General features: G+C 37.3%; 2 protein-coding genes across 2 annotated transcripts; both read left to right on the forward strand.

Annotated features, from left to right (window-relative positions):
- The first annotated feature begins 2441 nt into the window (after nucleotides 1–2441).
- On the forward strand, nucleotides 2442–7277 carry LOC113062156 (inhibitor of growth protein 4-like). Its single transcript, XM_026231786.1, has 8 exons — nucleotides 2442–2534; nucleotides 3014–3085; nucleotides 3668–3834; nucleotides 4195–4309; nucleotides 4433–4547; nucleotides 5389–5533; nucleotides 5685–5746; nucleotides 5899–7277. Exons 1-8 carry the CDS (start codon nucleotides 2498–2500, stop codon nucleotides 5936–5938), a joined length of 753 nt encoding a protein of 250 aa, XP_026087571.1. The 5' UTR covers nucleotides 2442–2497; the 3' UTR covers nucleotides 5939–7277.
- A 3264-nt stretch (nucleotides 7278–10541) lies between these two features.
- On the forward strand, nucleotides 10542–19375 carry LOC113062157 (intermediate filament family orphan 1-like). Its single transcript, XM_026231787.1, has 9 exons — nucleotides 10542–11920; nucleotides 14222–14282; nucleotides 14407–14502; nucleotides 14627–14767; nucleotides 14939–15099; nucleotides 15386–15503; nucleotides 16080–16172; nucleotides 16342–16472; nucleotides 19007–19375. Exons 1-9 carry the CDS (start codon nucleotides 10950–10952, stop codon nucleotides 19161–19163), a joined length of 1929 nt encoding a protein of 642 aa, XP_026087572.1. The 5' UTR covers nucleotides 10542–10949; the 3' UTR covers nucleotides 19164–19375.
- Nucleotides 19376–20652: the final 1277 nt, after the last annotated feature.

Below are 20652 nucleotides of genomic sequence, written 5' to 3' on the forward strand. Positions count from 1 at the left end.
ACCACATATTTTCATGCTAATTGCATAATTATAAATAGCAATGAACATGCACTGACCTCCCAATGTGCCATAGAGGGCATGATGATGGGGATAATGCTCTGAGCAATCCCCATAGCAAACTGCAGTACAGCTGCTGCAAATCTGATTTCTTCCCTCTACATTTGCAGAGTGTGAGTACATCAGACCTGAGCAGCTCTAATTCAGACAGAGAACCAGGGTCAGGCCCAGCTCTATACTGCCCTTGGCCACGATCAATAACTTCTTGTTTGACCAAAGTAATTCAGCAGGGTTTTATTCACTCTGAACATTTCTTTGGCCCTCTGAGAACGTGAATTTCGTGAATATGTATTATTATTATTTTTTTCAAGCCATGTATGGATTTCGGTATAAGGGCATAATAATATGATATAATATATCATATAATATATCATATATACAATGTAAGCAAAATGGTTGAATCTGTGAGTATAAAAGTAAAAACATTATAACTCAAAGAAAGAAAATCTGGCCTACACTCAAAAATTTCAGTTTGTGACTTTTTATTTATTGCTTTTTGATTTTGCAATTTTAAAGTATTTCTCGTAAACAATATTTCACATCCCCTGGTAGCTCTAAGCGGTAATAATGGTGAAAATCAAGTCACTCAAATAATATGAGTGGCATGCTTCCCCTAAATGAGCGCCATGGGCATTGTGATTACGACTCTGTCTAGGAAAGAGTGCTTGTCTTCTCCCTTCTTAATCTGCTCAAGGGAACATAAATGCTTATTAGCATTGCCACAGTAATTTCTCCTTGAGGGAGACCACTGACAACACTAAACAGAGAGTGCTCCCTTAATACTTCATATGATATGTGGGTGTTACTGAGCCAAAATTATACCAGCCACAGCTAGACGAGACTTTGAAAGCTGCTTTATCTGAACCAACATTTATTCTGTGCCTGCTTAGGTCGAAAAAAAAAAGTGCTGGAAAGAACAGAACAGAAATCAGCATGCAAATAACATCTAGAATCGTACTTGCAAGTGATCATCTCGCTAGATCTTAATTATGTTCATCTACAGCTATTTTAGAAAATGATTCAGCAGTACAGAGTATTCACAGACTACATAGTCCTGAATAGCCTACATATGAGAATACAAGGCCAAGCAATTTCAAAATAAGGAGGAAGCTATAGACATGCATCTCGATTGGGAAAGCAGCAGTAATTGTTCTTTTGGCAGTCCTGTAGGGTGACATATTGTGCCAGAGTATCCTCTACATACTACACAACACAGTCTCAGTCTTAACTGCTATATTGTTGTCTGGCTGTAAGCTCCACTTCTGTTATGTGTTTATTGGGATAATGACTGTCCTGAGAGAGAGAGACTAGGTATTGTCCAACACTCCCTGGAGCTCAGTCTCCAGGTTTTCTTGTTAAACAGTTCAAAGTCTATTATAAAGTCTATTGCCCTCTCCTGGTGAAAAGTACAGAGTATGTGCTAGGAACAGCTGTATAGCTTCAGATAAAGAACAGATGACATTAATTATATGTTAAATAAACAAACCTCATGGGTTCATGGGTTTCTTTATTTAGATGATGCCGATAAGTTCACGAGGAACACTAAAACAATCAGGTGATTTTGAAAAATGTGGGCGAAATTTTTTTATTTGGCGCCCTATGATGAGAGGTCCTATGTGACATAAAAAAAATATTGTCCTAAGCCCAGTAAATTTTGTGACTCTTCTGATGTACAACATGTCCAACACTTAATACCACAGCAGGGTACGATGGGGAAAAGAAGAGGCTTCCCTTAAGAATGATGTGCAATTACTTTTAAACTGTAACCTATTTAGATACATTTGCTATTTTTTATGTCATGTTCTAAAATACTACATAAAAACTAGATGAATAATTGAATAACCAATGACAGACAAAATGGAATCCCCAATGTCAAAAAATGAACACTGAAAGATTTCACTCAATTAGACTAGTTTTTAATAAATAGTGAAGAAGTCTGAAATGTACATCTGAATTAAATTACTAAATAATAACCCCATGAATTACAATAAATGTAAATAATTATATCTCAGTGCCAATTCTGTAGAGCATCTTAGCTCAAGTGTCTAATTTGATATTTTCACTTTAAAATAAAAATGTGTCAACAAATTCCTCTTATATAATGTCAGACCACTATTTTCCAAAGATTAATTCCATTACTTAACAGATGTTGATATTCAGATGACAATATAAATAAGAATATAGCCGTTCATCAAATGTGAAACAAAATCCTACAGTTTGTTCCTAATTTTTTACTACTACACTCATTGTGCTATTTGCCATTGCACATATCTCTGAACATCCAGAGAGGAGTTTTATCATTCTGTTTCAACATACTTTCAAAGTACATGCAGGACATGAAAGAGTTCAGCAGACACCCCCCACTCATGACCCCTCCCCATCAAAGCTACCCCCAGAACTTCCGGCGAAACCGGAAGAAGCTTTGTTTGTGTTTGTCAAAATGGCGGCTGGAATGTATCTAGAGCACTACTTGGACAGTAAGGCTATTGTCTTTTTTTCGATATACATCGCCAATAACAAACCTCTTCCGCGTTCAAATTGTCCGGCATGTCTACACGTTTCACATGCACTTACGGTTTACTATTTAACGATCGTTGAACGACACAAAACAGCGCTAATAAAGACGTCAGTACGACCACTGTGCTCTGAATCTAACTGGAAATGTAAACTGTTATGAAGTGAACGATGGTTTTGTAGTTTTGTTTGGTTGGTGCGGCACCAACAAACGTGAATGTAATATGGAATATGATACTATTGCTATTAGAATAATGAAAAACTTAAAATGAATACCTGGCGTTATTAAAGCGCAAGGTTTCAATAAAGTCGAGCTAGCTTGGGCTTGTACAGATGGTGATTGTTTACTGTAGTGCTGGTTTTCAAATGTGCACAGATTATTGTTCTGTTTCTGGCCTTGGTCATAGTGTTAGATGATTTATATGTCACTCTATCTCTTTAGGCATAGAGAATCTGCCCTTTGAACTGCAGAGGAACTTCCAGCTGATGCGAGATCTGGACCAGAGGACAGAGGGTGAGTCTAAACTGTAGACCAGGGCCAATGCAGTGCAGAGTTTGGCTGCAACCCTGATCAAAGTCACCTATTATGTCATTAATGACTCACCCTCATGTCGTTCCTAACCCGTGAGACCTCCGTTCATCTTTGGAACAGTTTAAGATATTTTAGATTTAGTCCGAAAGCTCTCTGGCCCTCCATTGAAGCTGTGTGTACGGTATACTGTCCATGTCCAGGAAGTTAAGAAAAACATCATCAAATTAGTCCATGTGACATCAGAGGGTCAGTTAGAATTTGTTGAAGCATTGAAAATACACTTTGGTCCAACAAAATAACAAAAATTACGACTTTATTCAGCTTTGTCTTCTTTGTCTTCAATGTCCTGGAAGAGAAGACTGTGTTCTGAAGATGAAAGGAGGTCTAACGGGTTTGGAACGACATGAGTCATTAATGACATCATTTTCATTAACCCTTTAATACAGTAATCTAGGATCATATTTTTAACAACATTTTTACATTTATTTTTAATGTCTGCTTATTTGGGGTGGTAAATGGCTGTTCAGAAGTGGTTGGTTGTTTGCATCTTACTTCTTTCTGTAGATCTTAAAGGGCAGATTGATTCTCTGGCTCGTGAATACACAGCCAACGCTCGGACGTTGTCCTCTGAACAGAAGCTCTCGCTGTTAAGACAGATCCAGCAGTCTTATGGGAAGTGTAAAGAGTTTGGAGATGACAAGGTCCAGCTTGCAATGCAAACTTATGAGATGGTTAGTGTGAATTTGCATCTGCTCCTTACAAATAAGCTTTTATAACTACTGCAAATTCTGTTGATGTATAACATTTGAATGAAGAAGTGAAGAGATTAATACTTTCATTCATCAAATAGTATTAAAATATTAAGTAGCACAGCTGTTATGAACATTGATAATAATAAGAAAGTTTCTTGAGCAGTATATTAGAATGATTTCAGAAAAATCATGTGATGCTAAAAAGTTCTCAGTTCAAAAAAAAAAAACACACCGATATATATATGTTAAATACATTGTAAAATATGTATTTGTAATGTACATTTAGTTGCTTTATAACTAAATACAGTGGGTCACACTTCATTTATTTCATGCATTTAGGTGGACAAGCATATCCGAAGGTTGGATACAGACCTGGCTCGCTTTGAGGCCGACCTCAAGGAGAAACAGATAGAAAGCACAGATTATGACTCTACCTCCAGCAAGGGCAACAAGAGTGAGAGTTGTGCTTTTGATAGCTCCTTATGACTATTAGTGCTGTTTTGGCACATGTACATCTCTTTTGTTGATCTCTAGACATACAACGCTGTCTCTGATGGTCGTTTATTGTTGTTTGAAGGTGACCATCGAGGACCCAAGAAGAAGGAGGTGACTCGCACTAGGTCGAAGGTGAAGAACTCTGACGATGACTGCAGCTCAAAGAGCGGACAGAAGAAGGTCAAACTCACACAAAGGTGAGAATCACACACATTTTCTATTAGAATTCTCTATTTGTTCATAAAGTGTGTAATTTTTGTGCTGCTTGTGGCACCAGAATTACAATAATAGTTGGTTTGTCTTTGTAATTCAACTTTTCAGCTTTGTATTTTTCATGCATATAAACTACTGTAGAAAATGTTTTGATAAGAATGCATTAAGTTGGTCAAAAGTGACAGTAAAGTCGGAACAAAATATTTCCATTTCAAATAAATGTTCTTCTGTTGAACTCTCTATATAAATGTTTCTTGAGCTGCAAATGAGCATTTTAGAATGGTTTCTGAAGCATCATGTTAAGCTGAAGACTGGACTTATGATGCTGAAAATTCAGCTTTCTATCACAGGAATACATTACTTTTTTTTTAATATATTAAAATTGTTTCATATATTTAAAGTTGTTTCATAATATGACTGTTTTAATGTGTTTCTGATCGATTAAATGCAGCCTTGGTGATCATAAGAGACTTATTTCAAAAATAGATTTTTTAAATCTTTGTGTGCCACAGGCAGCTTAAGTACTGTTTTATTTTTCATCTTTTAGTAGAGATTTCTTTAGGCTGTAAACACAATGTGTTTGTGATGTTGAATAGATTTCCAAGTAGAGGGGAAATGGAGCCTCCCAGCATGTACATAAATATTTAAGAAGTTGTTTTGAAATAAAATTTTAATCTTTAGAAAAACCAAACAGTTAGCTGTTTGCCCTACGGTCTGGCCCACGTCATTGCTTTTCGCCTTTCTAAACATTTCTGTCAATAAAAGAGGCAAAATGCCCCAAAATAAAATAAATGCATTCCGAAACCGAATAAAATTTTCTTCCAGCTCTGAGTTTCCAGCACCGACGGTGAACTTTGGGAACGTACACCCCTCGGATGTGTTGGATATGCCAGTGGACCCCAATGAGCCCACCTATTGCCTCTGCCACCAGGTTTCATACGGAGAGATGATTGGCTGTGACAATACAGACGTGAGTCTCCTTTCCCATTTAATGCAGTTAATTGAGGTTAAGTATCCAGTCATATGCTGTAAACTCCATTCCCAGACTGCAGCAGTGTATTACAGAAGATTCCTGTACATTTATATTCAGAGCTGTGCTTTGTGTGTCTCTCTTTCTTTAGTGTTCTATTGAGTGGTTCCACTTTGCCTGTGTGGGTCTGACCACCAAGCCCAGGGGGAAATGGTTAGTACTCATGTGATTTTTGCCCTTGAAACTGATGCAAGTCAATGCTTTTGGACATGAGTGCAGAAATAGAGTCTGAAGTAGCTCCCTAAATATAGCAATAGAGAATTTGGGTTTTAGTGAATATGCATCTGTCTTTCCGTCTACAACAGGTACTGCCCAAGATGTTCGCAGGAGCGGAAGAAAAAATGAACATGCAGAACGAGAGAATTCACAGAGAGGGAGGTAAAGGCAGGCGAAAGGGCCCTCCATAGACACTAATATAGATCCACTCTCTACTTAATCTGGTGCTTGTCGTCCTCTTTTCCATCTTCACATCCCTCTCTCAGCCAGACAGTAAGAAGGGATGATGGGTGAAGATGAAGGAGGTGTAGTTTTTAATTTATGTGCTCAGTAATGAAGATGACTTTTGTTATGGAGTATTTTTTGGTTCTGCATTTTTTTATATATATATATTCTTATATTTTCAATTTGTTTATTTGTATTGTCTTTTTTTACAACTCATTTTAAACACACGCACTCGGCAGTCAGGGAGCATATCAGGAGATCTCACCGTTCTTTCTTACACTTGTGAATCCAGGTAGTCTCAGACTGGATAATTGCTGTCATCCTTTCCTTCTCAGACGGGATCCCAGATCCCAGATCAGACTTGAAACTGATCCCGTATCTAACTTTTCCAAGTTAAATGTTCACAAAAGGGCAAGTTATCAACTTACCTCACCAAACCTGAGATGTTTATTTGACAAGCCAGCAATTTTGAAAAAGTAGCTGCTCAATAGGATTATTTAATTAGATTTTTTACACCTACTCAGCCTTTCCACTCACTCTCTGTCTTACATTCACAAATCCTGCACTTGGAAGACCACCACTTCACTTCAGGTCCATTCCACAGCTGTAGATTTCAATGCATTGACATTACTTGGTGCTTATGGTCACACACTACTTGGATCGTATTAAACCGGTTGTATAATCCAGACTGTTGAAAGCATTAACTCAGCATGTAACATTATTCAGTTGAATTGCTCTGACACCTGGTCATTAAATGCATTTGGTGTTTTCTTTTGTATGAATTAACTCTAGTATTGCTGTGAGCTCAGCAACAGGGTTCTTTGCGACTGGATTTCGGTGCTTATGAATATATTAAAGTAATGTGATTAAATGTGTGAAATACATAGCATCGCTTACAATTGTTCTCAGTCATTGTGCTAAAGCAGTTTGATATATTTTGCGAGATGTTGGAATCAAATGTGTTGATATCAACTTGTATTTAAGGTCCAGTTGTTTTAATAAAATAATTACAGGTATGTCAGACAGTGCAAACGGTTTTAAAACCTGGTGCTACACAGTGATTGTTGCCAGTTCTAAATGATTCTGATGTCTGGTGTACGATGAAGGGATTGTGGCATGTGTTTTTTGCCTTTGTCATGTTGCTTTGTGATTTGTTTGCTCCAGATATTAAGTACTTTACTAATGTCAGATATTGGGTCTGGTGTCTTCCATGCTCATTGAACAATGCCTGATTCTGAAAGCATCTTTGTGTCTGTTGGTCATTATTTCATTCATTCTGGCATTTTTGAATGCTGTTGTCAGAAAAGTGTCATGAACATAGTGTAAAATATTTAAAATAATCTCAGAATGAGAAATATCATTATTATTAATAATATAATAAATATATGGAACTCAAATTTGATAAGCTGAAAAAGTGAGGAGGAAAACTGTATAATTAAGTATTTAAATATTTAAAAATAATATATAAAATAGACAGTATGTGTACTTTATTGGGGCTGCAACAACTAATCGATTATTATCGATAATGAAAATCATCGACAACGATTCTCATTATCGATTAGTCTGGTCTGTCCACAGCGCACTTACAACTGCAGCCAGGTGTATTGCAGCACTGAATAACGCATTTCTATGGACAAAATGCATCTAAAAATATTGGAGGAAACAGAATGAGCTCCTGCAGAAAAAGAACGTGATCCAGGCTGCCCAAAACATGATAAATCTTTATTTTAAAGGATTATTTATTGTTTTATGAATAGAAGTTTTAAAAAATCTAATAGAAATCTTTTGCAAAATTTTAAATGTCTTTAATTCTGATAACTTTCATGCTGAATAAAAGTATCACTTGACTTGCAAAAAAAGAAAAACCTTTGAAAGGTATGATGGCATAGCCACTGAATTATTTAAAAAGGCATTGCACTGAAAAGTCCACGACAGTGTCATACTGCATTGCAGTTCTCATTCAAACCACTGGAAGCACCCTAACACTTGTAAGAGACCCACTCTGTGTAATGCTGCAGTGATGCTGCAGTGATGCTGCCCTATACACCTTATGGTCCTGATGCTGGTTAAGTTCCTTGATTGTAATTGGACTTAATTTTAAATCTTTTCAATAGCACATACTATTGAAAGTAATATATAAATATTTTCCTCCATTTGGAAACACAGCGCATGACAGAATGCACCTGCACTGACATACACATGGGTGTGGCTGCCTTACAGCATCATCAGTTCTTACTGCCGTCTAGTGACACTAAAGGGAATTGCGTTATAATTATTAACTGCAAAAGTCTGGGTGTACTCTTTTAAACCATGTCACTTTTTATATAAAAGTATATGAATTAAATGATTTCTGTATGTTCATAGGTAAAAATATGTACTTCCATATCGTTTTTATAAACGTGCTGCATGCATTACACACGTTGATCTTCAATGAGGAAGTGTGCTGGACTGAGCTTCTCATTGAGATGCCAGGCGCAGAGCATCATTTTAGCCACATGGGGACTGCCAAGGCTTTGGGCAAAGTCATCTCAGACCTCAGGGAGTATATGGGCACTTGGGATGGAATTAGTACAATTTATTGGAAGTGCTTATCTTCACAGTAATGTTTATGACTGCACTTTACTCGTTATATCAGATAGATACATTAGTGATGGCAAAGCTCAATTTTCATTGTCACATGATATTTCAGAAATCAGATCCTTCAAAAAAACATTCATTATGAATGTTGAAAACAGTTGTGCTGCTTTATATTTTTTTCTAGTATTCAAATGTCTGGTGTAAGTAAGCTTTTTTTTCTTATGAAAAAAGACATTGTAACATTTACAATGCTACAAAAGATTTCAATTTCAAATAAATGCTGTTTATTGAACTCTCTGTTTATAAAAGAATCATGAAAATTATTATTAATTATTGAACACTAATTATAAGTGATAATAACTGAGCAGCGAATCAGCATATAAGAATGATTTCTGAAGGATCATGTGACACTGAAGACTGGAGTAATGATGCTGAAATTCAGCTTTATCATCACAGGAATAAATTAAACTTTAAATATATTAAAAAAGTAAACAGTTATTTAAATTATAATAATATTTCACAATATTGTATATTGCCGGTAGTGTAAATAGATGTGTCACATCCACTGAATCATTTTGTAGTTACAGAAATTCATTTATGTTTTATGGATAGATATAGATGTAAATGTACTCTGATCAACCAACAGACATAATTGTCTTGTGATCGCATTCGGCAAGTGCTATTCACTTTCCATTATAATGATTATACATGTTTAACTTCTAATTGTTTTGTTAAATATAATCTGACTCTTGGTATTTCATATCTCAGAGCCTTATGTGTCTTGTCACGGGGCTGCCAGTGGACTTGCAAAAGCCTGTAATCATCCCTTCATCTCCCCTCTTATAATCTCAGCTCACTTTCCACAGCATGTCATTATGTGTAGGACTAGCTGTGATGAGTCACTGTGGACAGTCACTCTATCTACTTATTTTCTATCACAGAGCACACTGAAGACAGTAACTTCATTATTTTGTTTTGTCCAAGAGCAAAAAGTATGGCTTTCAGTAACTTGATTGTGATAATACTGCTTTTATTTACCGCCCAAGCTCTCTTTACACTGAGATGAGTGTGGGGAGGAGGTTCAGAAGGTATAAGGAAACCAGCTGTGGCTGCATCTGGAGCACTAAGAGAATTCCCAGTGGGCCAATCCACATGGAAACTGTGCCCCCAATAAATGGAAAAAAAATATGTAGTACATGTGTTTCATATCTAAAGCTGAACAAGGCCAATTGACTTAGTTGGCTAAATTAGTTAGAAAGGAACTGTATGAATGTAACTTTATTGTCTAGATACTAATAATTAACGTGAAGTGAGACATTTTTTGGTAGACTATACTGTAAAAATATAACTTTCTCACTACAATAAAAACGTATGGCTTATACACAAGACCATGTAGTCTTGGTTTAAATTATAATAAAGATTTAGATAGATTAAACAGAGTTTATAGCTTTACCCTTGCCTTGTCACAAACAGAGTTTCGGTTTTAAACTATGAAAATCCATTCTGAAAGTAATTTCTCTCAAGCATTAATGTATAGCCTACAAAAAAAATTAACTGTGTTTTAAAACAATTAGACTAGTATATTTATACATTTTCTGCATTTCGAACGTGTAGCGTACAAATGAACAAACCCGTAGGCCTATATTTTATTATCTAAATGTCATATGTAAATTTCCCACCAAAAAGGTTATGTTTTTTAAAATGGAAATTAAACGTTGCTTTGACTAAATTCATTTAGTATTATTTAGATGTACAAAAATTTTTAGTAATAATATTATTACTGTTCCGATTTCGTGATTTGCATCACGCTGCTGTTGCCAATTACAGCCAGTGACGTAAATCCGTAAATCCCAGAAATGCAAACGCATATTCAAAATGCAGCTCTTAAATTTTGCACACCAAAATATAACGTAACGCAATACCTGGCGTTAGATGTCTTATTTGACAGTATCAATTAAACAAGACACGTTGAAGTCTGCTCAAATAATCAAGCGGCGGTGATGCGCACGTTCGAGGCGCTTCTACTAACCAATCACGGTATGAAGGAGCCGCAGTAGCTCCTCTCATGTTTATCTCTGCTCTGAAGCTTGGCTGTTCCGCTACGAAGACACAATCTTCTCTAAGAAGATAAACTACGTCTGGTTAGGTACTGTTATAGCAAATGGCATGCAAATACGCGTAACGCGTCTTGTGTTAGATTATAGCCTGTCGTAGTTATAATCAAAGGCTTGTGTTTGATCGGATTCATTCATTCTGTCCAACTGAATCGGACAAGTGTTCATTCATTTTATTCACTTCAGAGGATCGGCTTCAAAGACACGCAGTTAAATCAGCGTTCATGCCGGACTTTGAGCATTTCAGATTTTCCTACTCCAGAATGAATCCTGTATTGGGGGAGAACGTGTATCCGTTCCAGCAGAACCAGGTGACGGGTTTCGCGGACTCCGCGTCTTCGGGCCACTGGACCGATCCAGCGGGCCTGTTCTTAAGCGAGCACACGAGTGGCATCGGGCAAGATGGACTGGACTTAGGGGCTTTACCTCCTCCGGGAACACCGTATCTGCACCTGGGTAACTATCTGCACCGGGTGTCTCCACCTCCTCCCGCCGCCGCGGCCCTCCGTAACGACCTGGGGTCCAACATCAGCGTCCTCAAAACTCTAAATTTGCGCTTCCGCTGCTTTTTAGCCAAAGTACATGAACTGGAACGTAGGAATAAAGTATTGGAAAAGCAACTGCAACAGGCATTGGATGAGAGCGCGGAGTGTGTGGAAAATAAGAAGCCATTAACGCGAGATGTTGGAGTGCAAACCGGCTTCGTTGGATTGATTCCTGTCAGGCCCGACTTGATACCCCTCCAGAACGCGAACGACACCGCGTATCTGTCCGGAGCCTTGCTGTCACCGACTCTCTATAACACCATCCTCCCTCTCGAGTCCAGTAATAGGACACCAGTAGAAAGCCTGAACCCATCCAATCTGACGGACTCTAACTCTAATCTTACTCCAAATTTCCCCATCAGCCCGATTGATCCTGCTCCAAAAACATTCAGCAATATTAACGGGAAGTATGTCAATACCGGTATCGGCTGTACCAGCAACCTTCCACCCAGATTTCATCCTGGCACTGTGTGGTCGTACAATCCGAGGTTCAGCAGCGGGCGCGAGACGCGGGTCTCGGGGTCAGGTGGGTTGTCATGGGTGCCTCCAAAAGGAGTAGGTGTCCAGGTCGACACTATCACCCCAGAGATTCGGGCCCTGTACAATGTGCTGGCCAAGGTAAAGAGGGAAAGGGACGAATACAAACGGAGGTCAGTATGAGCGCAATATGATGTTCTTGTAAATAGATATATAGAGCTTCAAAGTGAAACTTTTACGCACACCTTTACGCATTATATTGCGCGCTACTCAGCTTCTGTAATAGCCATTTTTGTCAGGCTGTGATCTATCTATCTGTCTGTCTGTCTATTAATTAGGAGAAATTTTTCTTTTATATAAATAATTTCCCCTAATTTAAAGATAACTTTGTTTAAACAATAATTTTAGTATTTAATAATAGATTTACAATTTATTTAAACTAAAGTTTATTTTTAAATATATTTATGTTCTGAGAGAACCTTTGTTTGGTGTCATTAAAATATGTTTAGAGGAATTTAATTCACAATCCGTTCATTTAACCATTAGTTAAGATATTGTATTATTGTATAAGTTTTTCAGTTTCTTTTTTTGTCAAAAAACTGAAAATCCTTATTCCCATCATGCCATTGCCATAACACAAAATATTAATATCAATGATACCTTATATGTCAAAGTCTGTTAATAAAGACCGTTGAATCCTGACATTATGTTCTTAGCAGCTTTTCAGTTATCTTAAATAACAATACATCATCCAGTACAGCGTGCATCCTCAGGTTTTCCCTCTGTGAGGTCAGATCACAGCTTAATAACAGTGTCTTGTGATAGCTCTAACAGGGCCTTGCTTATTCAAGCCTACGGCCCTCATAAAATATCAATTACAGTTGATGCACTTAATGCAAATACATTCAACATTTAGTCCATTTTTTATGAAGAAGTGAAGCAGAAGAAGTGTTTTTGAAGTCTGTTTGGGCTGGTTCTAACTCAGCATTTCAATCATTTTTCAGTTGACATTTTTGAGGCAGTATGATGTAGCCTTTAAATAGAATTTCACTTTGTACTTATTAAATAAAAAATGCACTTCATAACAAGTCTCAATTTCAGGGTATTTTTTGCCTTTATGTGGGCATACTATTTCATTTTGTTATTTTTAACAGAATTTTTGCACCCATAAGCCCATAAGCCCCCATAACAAACAAATTTGAATCTAGTAAAACAGTAGTAGTAGTAGTAATACTAAATCTAGTGGTTTTAAATGCATTCAGTAGTTAAAGCCAGACTGTTTCATTTTGTTCATTTTGGAGGTTTATTTATTATACTTTTCTCCCCTTATTTTAAATATTGTAAGCTTGAAATGGATTTATTTTTGTCTTTTGTTATGATAATTGTTTTGGTTAACTATGTCATATTATCTAATGAGTAATAATAATGTAATGCAGTAATATTTTACCATGAATAATTCTAATTGGCATTAAATGACGCTTTCAGCATGGTTATGAGTAAATGACTGATGAGTGAAATAGCTCAAAGTTGTTATATCAATACCCTATATAACCCCTTCTCTCGGTGACTCTCTCATCTCCCCATATATTTCATTCCAACTTCAGCCGCCTCCCCTCTGCGCCTCAGCATCTGCAATGCAGTACTGAACTGAGTGCTGCTACTGCCAGGATCCCACTAGAGAATAATTCAGCAATCTCTCTCTTACCTCCCATTCAGCCTCCACAGACTACTACCAGCTGCCAAAGCCACTGAATCCCAGCCAAAATAGCCATTTTTATGTCTACAGTCAGGTTTATTTCTGAAAAAAAAAAAAAAACCTGAGTTGTATGTTATATTTTGTCTTTGTTTCAGTTGTATATGTGCGATCTAGTGGCACCTGGTTTCTGAAATCCCTGATTCAGCTGTTTGTATATTCATTGGTGTGTCAAGAAGAAGGTTATATGGATGCTATCGGAGTGTTACACTAACATAAATCAAGTGCTCTAACACCTGCAGTGATACTGCAGTAATGGCCTAAAATGGAAGGAACGTGTATATGAACAGTTCTGCATTTCCTCTCTCAGGCTGTAGCATGCATCCCCTATGCATACAGTCCAGTGACATAATACGTAATGCTTTCTGCAAAAAAAAAAGATGATTTACTTCATGAGTAGAGTAGTATCAGCCCAAAGTGTAGGGTCAGTTTACATGAGAGATTCTATTTTTAGCTGAGATTCACTCGCTCTTAGCTAGTGGTTGTATTTCTGTGGCACAAGAAATTAAACATTTCACAGAATGATAAATATAAAAATATAATGCTATTTATTTATTTATTTATGACATAATTCTAAGTAATTCATTAATTACAGTCTGTATATACAATAGTAAACCTCATTGAATGGACGTCAGAATACAAATGGCATTTTCCCTGATTAAGGTACAAATAAAAAAACAAAAGTTTGATGTTTGGCCAATTCTGGTTTTAATTATTCTAGATGGGAAGATGAATACACGATGCGAGTGGATCTACAGGAGAAGGTTGCAGAGCTTGAAGAGGTAAAACCAAATCAATTTACTATTTAAATTGGTTAAAATAAGACTCCTTAAGTCTAAGAGATCTTTTCCACTATCTGCACTTACTGCATCTGATGGTACGTGTGTGTGTGTGTGTATGTTTCAGGACCTGCAGGAAAGTGAGGTGTGTCAGGATGAACTTACTCTGAGGGTTAAGCAGCTTAAAGCAGAGCTGGTTCTGTTCAAAGGCCTCATGAGCAATGTGAGCACAAAAAAAGTCCAGTCAAATGGTGCCCCACAAATGTCTCAGCAGAGTAATTGATCCTCTTTATCTATCCGCTCCATTTCAGTTTCTCATTCTGGCTTTCACATCCTCACTCCTTTAGAATCACTCTGATTTGGACAGTAAAATCCAGGAGAAGGCCATGAAAGTGGACATGGATATCTGTCGCAGGATTGACATCACGGCCCGACTGTGTGATGTAGCCCAACAGAGAAATTGCGAAGACATGATTCAAATCTTCCAGGTTTGTCTTTCATCATCAAAATTTGCATTTGCAGTGACATGAAATACATTAGATACAGGTGTGCCTTATTTTCTGTGTTTTTATTCATTGATACTTTTTTCATATGTTAATTAGGCTCGTGTGACACCAAAGACTATATATTCAATGTTTTTAAAATTACTTTTTTTCTAGCAAGTAGCCACACCTCCATCAACCTTGAGCCGCCGTCCACGAAAACAAGCGTCCCAGACATTCAGGGGGAACGAGAGTGATGAACCAGTAAGCATCTCTGAAAGTGAGGAGAGCGGGAATAAGGAGATCAATGAGGAGATGCAGAGGATGCTTAACCAATTGTAAGTGGCACCACTGAACGTCAGAAATTTCAGTGAATGCTGTGAAATAATGAGTCCTGTTAATCAGTTTTACTCAAACATGAATGAATAACTTCTCAATTAGCAAGAAGATATGAACATCAACTAAATAAATAGTACTTCTAATGAAAAGAAATAGTCTTCTACAATCATAGAGCTGATACATTCTGGTTTGTGTTGTTATTTTGAGAATCACACACTTAATTGGATTTGAATACAGACAGTTTAAAATAATTTAAGATAATTAGGGTTTATTCTTATGCCACAGGCGTGAGTGTGAGTTTGACGATGACTGCGACAGTCTTGCGTGGGAAGAGACGGAGGAAACTCTGTTACTCTGGGAAGATTTTCCAGGATGCACCTTCAGTGTTGAGAACCAAGGAGAGGTGTGTTTGTCTTAACTGAGTTCAGCTCCACTGATGGACTTTGGAAATTAAATTGCCATGATAAATTTATGTATGAAATGCATCCAGCTACACCTGGGGGAAAAAAAACAAGCAAACATGAACATACAATCATTTAAACATCAAATATAAAATTAAAGTTTACATTCGCTTATTGTTTATTCAAATCAAGTCTCATAAATTGTATACATTTTAAAAATGTTTTTCATTGATTTCAGAAAAATAACTATAGTATTGTAGTAAAAATCTTTATCTTTTGGTGTTGCTGCAATTTAAAAACTTTTTTTTTTTTTTTGCTTTATTTTTGTACTTTTACTTTGTTTTCACATGGTAGACCTATTACAGTTTGGTGGGTTTGTTTATTCATCAGTTTTGCTATAAAAAGCAAATGAAGGAGGATAAAAACACGGAGTTGGCATTTTAACTACTTTTCTTCTAGATGTCTCTCTCTCTCTCTCTCTCTCTCTCTCTTTCTCTCTGAAAAATATTTCCATTATGTAGAGAACTTCAAGACATCTCAAACATTTTTCTTTTGATAATTCACACTGTCTCACACAGCAGGAGGAGTCCATTGAGAAAGTGATAAAGGACACAGAGTGCCTTTTCAAGTCCCGTGAACAGGAATATCAAGACACCATTGACCAAATTGAGGTAAAACATCTACATGGAACTGTGTTATACTCTGCCAAACACATAACAGCATTTTATCAAGCAAGGCAAACAACATAGAGAGGTTTCTTGATAATATCGCATTATCTTTTAAAGGATGCCTTTTAAAGCGACTTTTGTTACTTTAAGTTTGTGTTGTGTTTGTATGTAGTTGGAGTTGGCAACTGCTAAGTCGGATATGAACAGGCATTTGCATGAGTATATGGAGATGTGCAGCATGAAAAGAGGCCTGGATGTTCAGATGGAGACCTGCAGACGATTAATCACTCAGAGTGGAGACAGGTACACACACACACACACACACACAGAGACTTTGAAAAGAGACTAATCATGATAGTCATTAATGGACTGTTTTCTCCAAAGATGCATTGCTTTTCATCAGAAACTCTCATTCCCGACCAGATCCCGACATAGATCTGCACATGCTTTGGCAACATAATGTAATAACATTTGTGATGTTGTTATGAGTATGAATCAGAATCAGGAAATAGAAATAGAAAAGTAAAAAGGAAATTGCAAAATACAAATAAAAAAAAAACAATATGCAAATAGACAATATATGGTACTTATGTGTACAGGTGTATTATGTACAAATGCAAGAAAATGTGAATAAGAAATATATAGTGTGGTAAATAAATAAAAGTATAAATGGTGTTGATTTCTACACTTTAATTGGCAAATTAACTGTTCATGAGATGGATGGCCTAAGGGAAGAATCTGTTCTTATGCCTAGCTGTTCTAGTGCCCAGTACTCCGTAGCATTGACCAGACGGCAGCAGTTCAAAGAGGAAGTGGGCTGGGAGTGAGGAGTCCAGAATGATTTTGCCAGCTCTTTTACTCACTCTGGATGAGTTCAGTGCTTGGAGAGTGGGGAGGGTTTTATGAGTGATTCGCTCAGCAGTCCAGACTATTCGCTGTAGTCTTCTGAGGTCAGTTTTGGTAGCTGAGCTGAACCAGACAGTTATAGAAGTGCAGAGGACAGATTCAGTGCCTCCAGAGTAGGACTGTGTGAGCAGCTCCTGTTGCAGGTTGCACTTCCTCAGCCGGCGAAAGTAGTACTGCCACAGCTGGGCCTTTTTTACAATGAGTCTATGTGGAGCTACCACTTCAGGTCCGGAGAGAGGATGAATGACTCCACTGCAGCCACAGGGCTGTTAGTGATGGTGAGTGGTGAGAGAGGGGCCATTTTCACTGTTTTGAGAATGTTCAGCTCCAGGTTGTTAAGATTGCACCAGATAGCCAGCTCTTTAATCTTCTGTCTGTGAGCAGACTCGTCACTACCCTGTATGAGTGTGGTGTCATCTGCAAACTTCACGAGCTTGACAGAGCTATCCTTTGCAGTGCAGTTGTTGGTGTAGAGGGAAAAGAGCAGTGGGGAGAGAACACATCCCTGTGGGGCACCAGTGCTGACACAGAGACCTGGGTTAATTTGGACTGGAGGAAGTTTGGAATGATAGTGTTGAAGGCTGTTCTGAACTCCACAAACAGGATTCTCACATAAGTCCCTGGTTTGTCCAGATGTTGTAGGGTGTAATGCAGTCCCATGTTGACTGCATCGTTCCACAGACCTCTTTGCTCAGTAAGCAAACTGTAGGGGTCCAGTAATGGCTTTTTTCCACTGCATGGTACGGCACAGCACGGCTTGCTTTTGGGCGGTTTTCCACTGCGTACAGTACCTGGTAGCTGGTATTAATTTAAGTGTCACCTCGGCTGAGGTTCCAAGCGAGCTGTGCCATTACCAAAATGTGACTTGTAAACCCTGCTGATCCTGGATTGGCCGGAGAGAAATGTCACTACCTGCCTGACTGAACTTGTGACATGAGACACTAGACCAGTTAGATTAAATCACCCCAGCCAGCGAGGATCGAACACAACTTTTTTTGAATGAACCCAACAGTTTCAAACAAGCACACTCCATTTTGTTTGGTTGCCATCAGCCTCTTTTGAAACAAACTCCAATTTGCAGTTAAAAACATTCATATGTCGAGAATAAAGAAAACAATCCCATCTTTATGCTTTTTTGTTTCTTTCTGTCGCTTTTATGATGATGTCATGGCAATAGAGGCTGCACAACTATAACGACGTGTCTATAATCCCACCCACTCTAAAGCATTATTAAACTGCATTGGAAACGCAAATCAAGCAGAGCTGTGCTGATGGAATTTACCGCTGATTAGATAACCGGCTTTACTGACGAGATGCGCATTAATTATTGGACGATATTTATCGTAAGTATCATCTTTGGACTGACAGAGCTGTCTGTCATTGTTGTTAGTTAAATGAGTCCTGTAGGGATGTACATATCCATACAGAAAGTAGTGTATGAAGTTACAGTCTCTGTTAGCTCATCCAGATTGTTGACAGTAGCTTAAAAAAAAATCCCATCAGTTCAGTGGAAGCAGGCTTGTAAATAACGCTCTGCTTTATTAGTCTATCTCTTCAACTGATTTTAGTTTCTGCCTGTAGATTGGTATATGATGAACCAGACAGAGATCAGAGAGCCCCAAAACTGCCTGTGGGACAGAGTGATATGCATCCTTTATTGTGGTGTAACGTAGTCTAGTATATTACCATCTCTGGGAGGACATGTAACTCTCATTAATTACAAAAAACTGTGCAAAAAATGGTGCATAAAGATTTTAAGTTAGCTGCATAAAAAATGTTGTGAAAGATGACATACTAGTGTCTTCTGAATGTGTATATTTTGACCTCCTCATCCCTTGTTGCTTTACTGTGGAGGGTGAGCCATACACGCATTTATTTCTGAATGGAACACACCCACTGCCGTCACTCAATACATCTCCCTTCTTTCACAGAAAATCCCCTCTTCTCATTTCGGTTGCTGTGGAGGAGGGAGAGAATGCGGAGAAGGAGAGGAAAAAAGCAACTGCGGCAAACTCTGACAGCACTGAACCGTATTGTGACATGCAGATGAACTCCGCTGTCCCGGACCACACATGGAAAAAGGCTTAAGAGCATTAATGTCCCTCCAGCACCACAGAAATAGCTGCAATTATAAACATGGTAGTGATAATTTCTTAAAAGAGACTGTGATGCTGCAGCAAGACTACACAGTAAACGGGTTATAGTTTCCTTTTGAAAGGCAATTAACCTTGTGTAGTTTCACTAGTGCCCTCTATTGGAATGCACCATTAATGGTCCCCCCAAAAAAGAAAAAATCCACTTCCAGCTTAGCCATATTGGCCAAATGAGGACGGATGTGACTTCACTCTTTCTACATCATGTAATTTTATTTACAGTTTATTTTTATGCAGATAAACACCAGGGTCATTTGTGTTATGTAGTACCGTTTGAACTGTAATTTGTCATTTAAGGAAGATATTTAAATGAGTACTTCTAGTAAAACTTCACTTAATTTTTTTACTTAACTGAACTTTATTATTTACTCAGTGTCAAGAAAATTAACAAGATACAGAGCTGAAATGAAGAATTGAGAGTTAGCTTACATTAAATTATTTTTTAATAACAATTTTGATTCATTATACCAATTCCAACAAGATTGAATGTTTTAAATAAGACAAAGCAACTAATACAAAAAAATCATAGAATACCTCATTGCTAATACTTTCCTATTTTGTGCTTTTGTTTTAAAAATGATTTGGAGAATGATGTCATAAATTAACTGGCAAAAACATGTTTTGTTTTCAACATGCTGAATGAAGAAAGACAAAGAAAAAAATTAAGAAATATTACCATTTTATAATTTTAGATGTTTTACTTAAAATTATATATGAAACTATATATGAATTTTAATAAATAACCTTAAAAGACATATATAGTATAGCATTATAAAAATCACAAGTTCAATATTATTATATTATCATATTATTAACTTGTTTCAATGAATCACAACAGTGGGGTTTTTTAACTTTGGATGCTCAAATAATAAAAGCTAGTTATTAATTTCTGAACAAGCACTTAGCATTTTATGTATCAGCTACCAGCGATGCCAGCAATATGATAAGTGATATTTAAAAAGGTCTGCAGTCAACATTTTGCAGCTCTGAGTGGAGATAATTTTTGGACAAGTATTTAGCGCTCAACATGAAGTGCACACTGAAGTGTGTGGGTGTTATATATTTTATACATTTTGTTATATATTCTTTGATTTTTTTGCCGTGGGTGAAGGCCAGATGACTAATCATTGGCCTTGATATTTGTGTTTCTTGGCTGAAGATGTCTAAATCTTTAGCGATGTGTCATTACACACTGTAAACTGCCCTTGATCGCTTAGCCTCAGCCGATGTATTCAGCCATTTAGTTGCATTAGCATTAGTCAAAAACAGATGCTCAAGTTAATTTTATTAGATTCACTCTGTAAGGGCAAGGGTTACAAAAACAGTTAACGAATATCATTCTTAAAGTGCATCTGGCTAAAAAAAAAAAAAACCTGAAATGACATATGACATCAGTGTAGGCCCAAATAAAAAGCCAAAACAAA

The sequence above is a fragment of the Carassius auratus genome, chromosome 44 (genome assembly GCF_003368295.1).
Source record: "Carassius auratus strain Wakin chromosome 44, ASM336829v1, whole genome shotgun sequence".
NCBI lineage: Eukaryota > Metazoa > Chordata > Actinopteri > Cypriniformes > Cyprinidae > Carassius > Carassius auratus.

What these genes read in the sequence shown, in the direction of transcription:
- LOC113062156 (XM_026231786.1), top strand. Translation starts at nt 2,498, where the DNA reads ATGGCGGCTGGAATGTATCTAGAGCACTACTTGGACA. An exon ending in TCTAGAGCACTACTTGGACA is followed by an intron (nt 2,535 to 3,013) that starts GTAAGGCTATTG and finishes CTATCTCTTTAG; the next exon opens with GCATAGAGAATCTGCCCTTT. An exon ending in CTCCAGCAAGGGCAACAAGA is followed by an intron (nt 4,310 to 4,432) that starts GTGAGAGTTGTG and finishes TGTTGTTTGAAG; the next exon opens with GTGACCATCGAGGACCCAAG.
- LOC113062157 (XM_026231787.1), top strand. Translation starts at nt 10,950, where the DNA reads ATGCCGGACTTTGAGCATTTCAGATTTTCCTACTCCAGAATGAATCCT. An exon ending in AGGGACGAATACAAACGGAG is followed by an intron (nt 11,921 to 14,221) that starts GTCAGTATGAGC and finishes TAATTATTCTAG; the next exon opens with ATGGGAAGATGAATACACGA. An exon ending in CAGAGGATGCTTAACCAATT is followed by an intron (nt 15,100 to 15,385) that starts GTAAGTGGCACC and finishes CTTATGCCACAG; the next exon opens with GCGTGAGTGTGAGTTTGACG.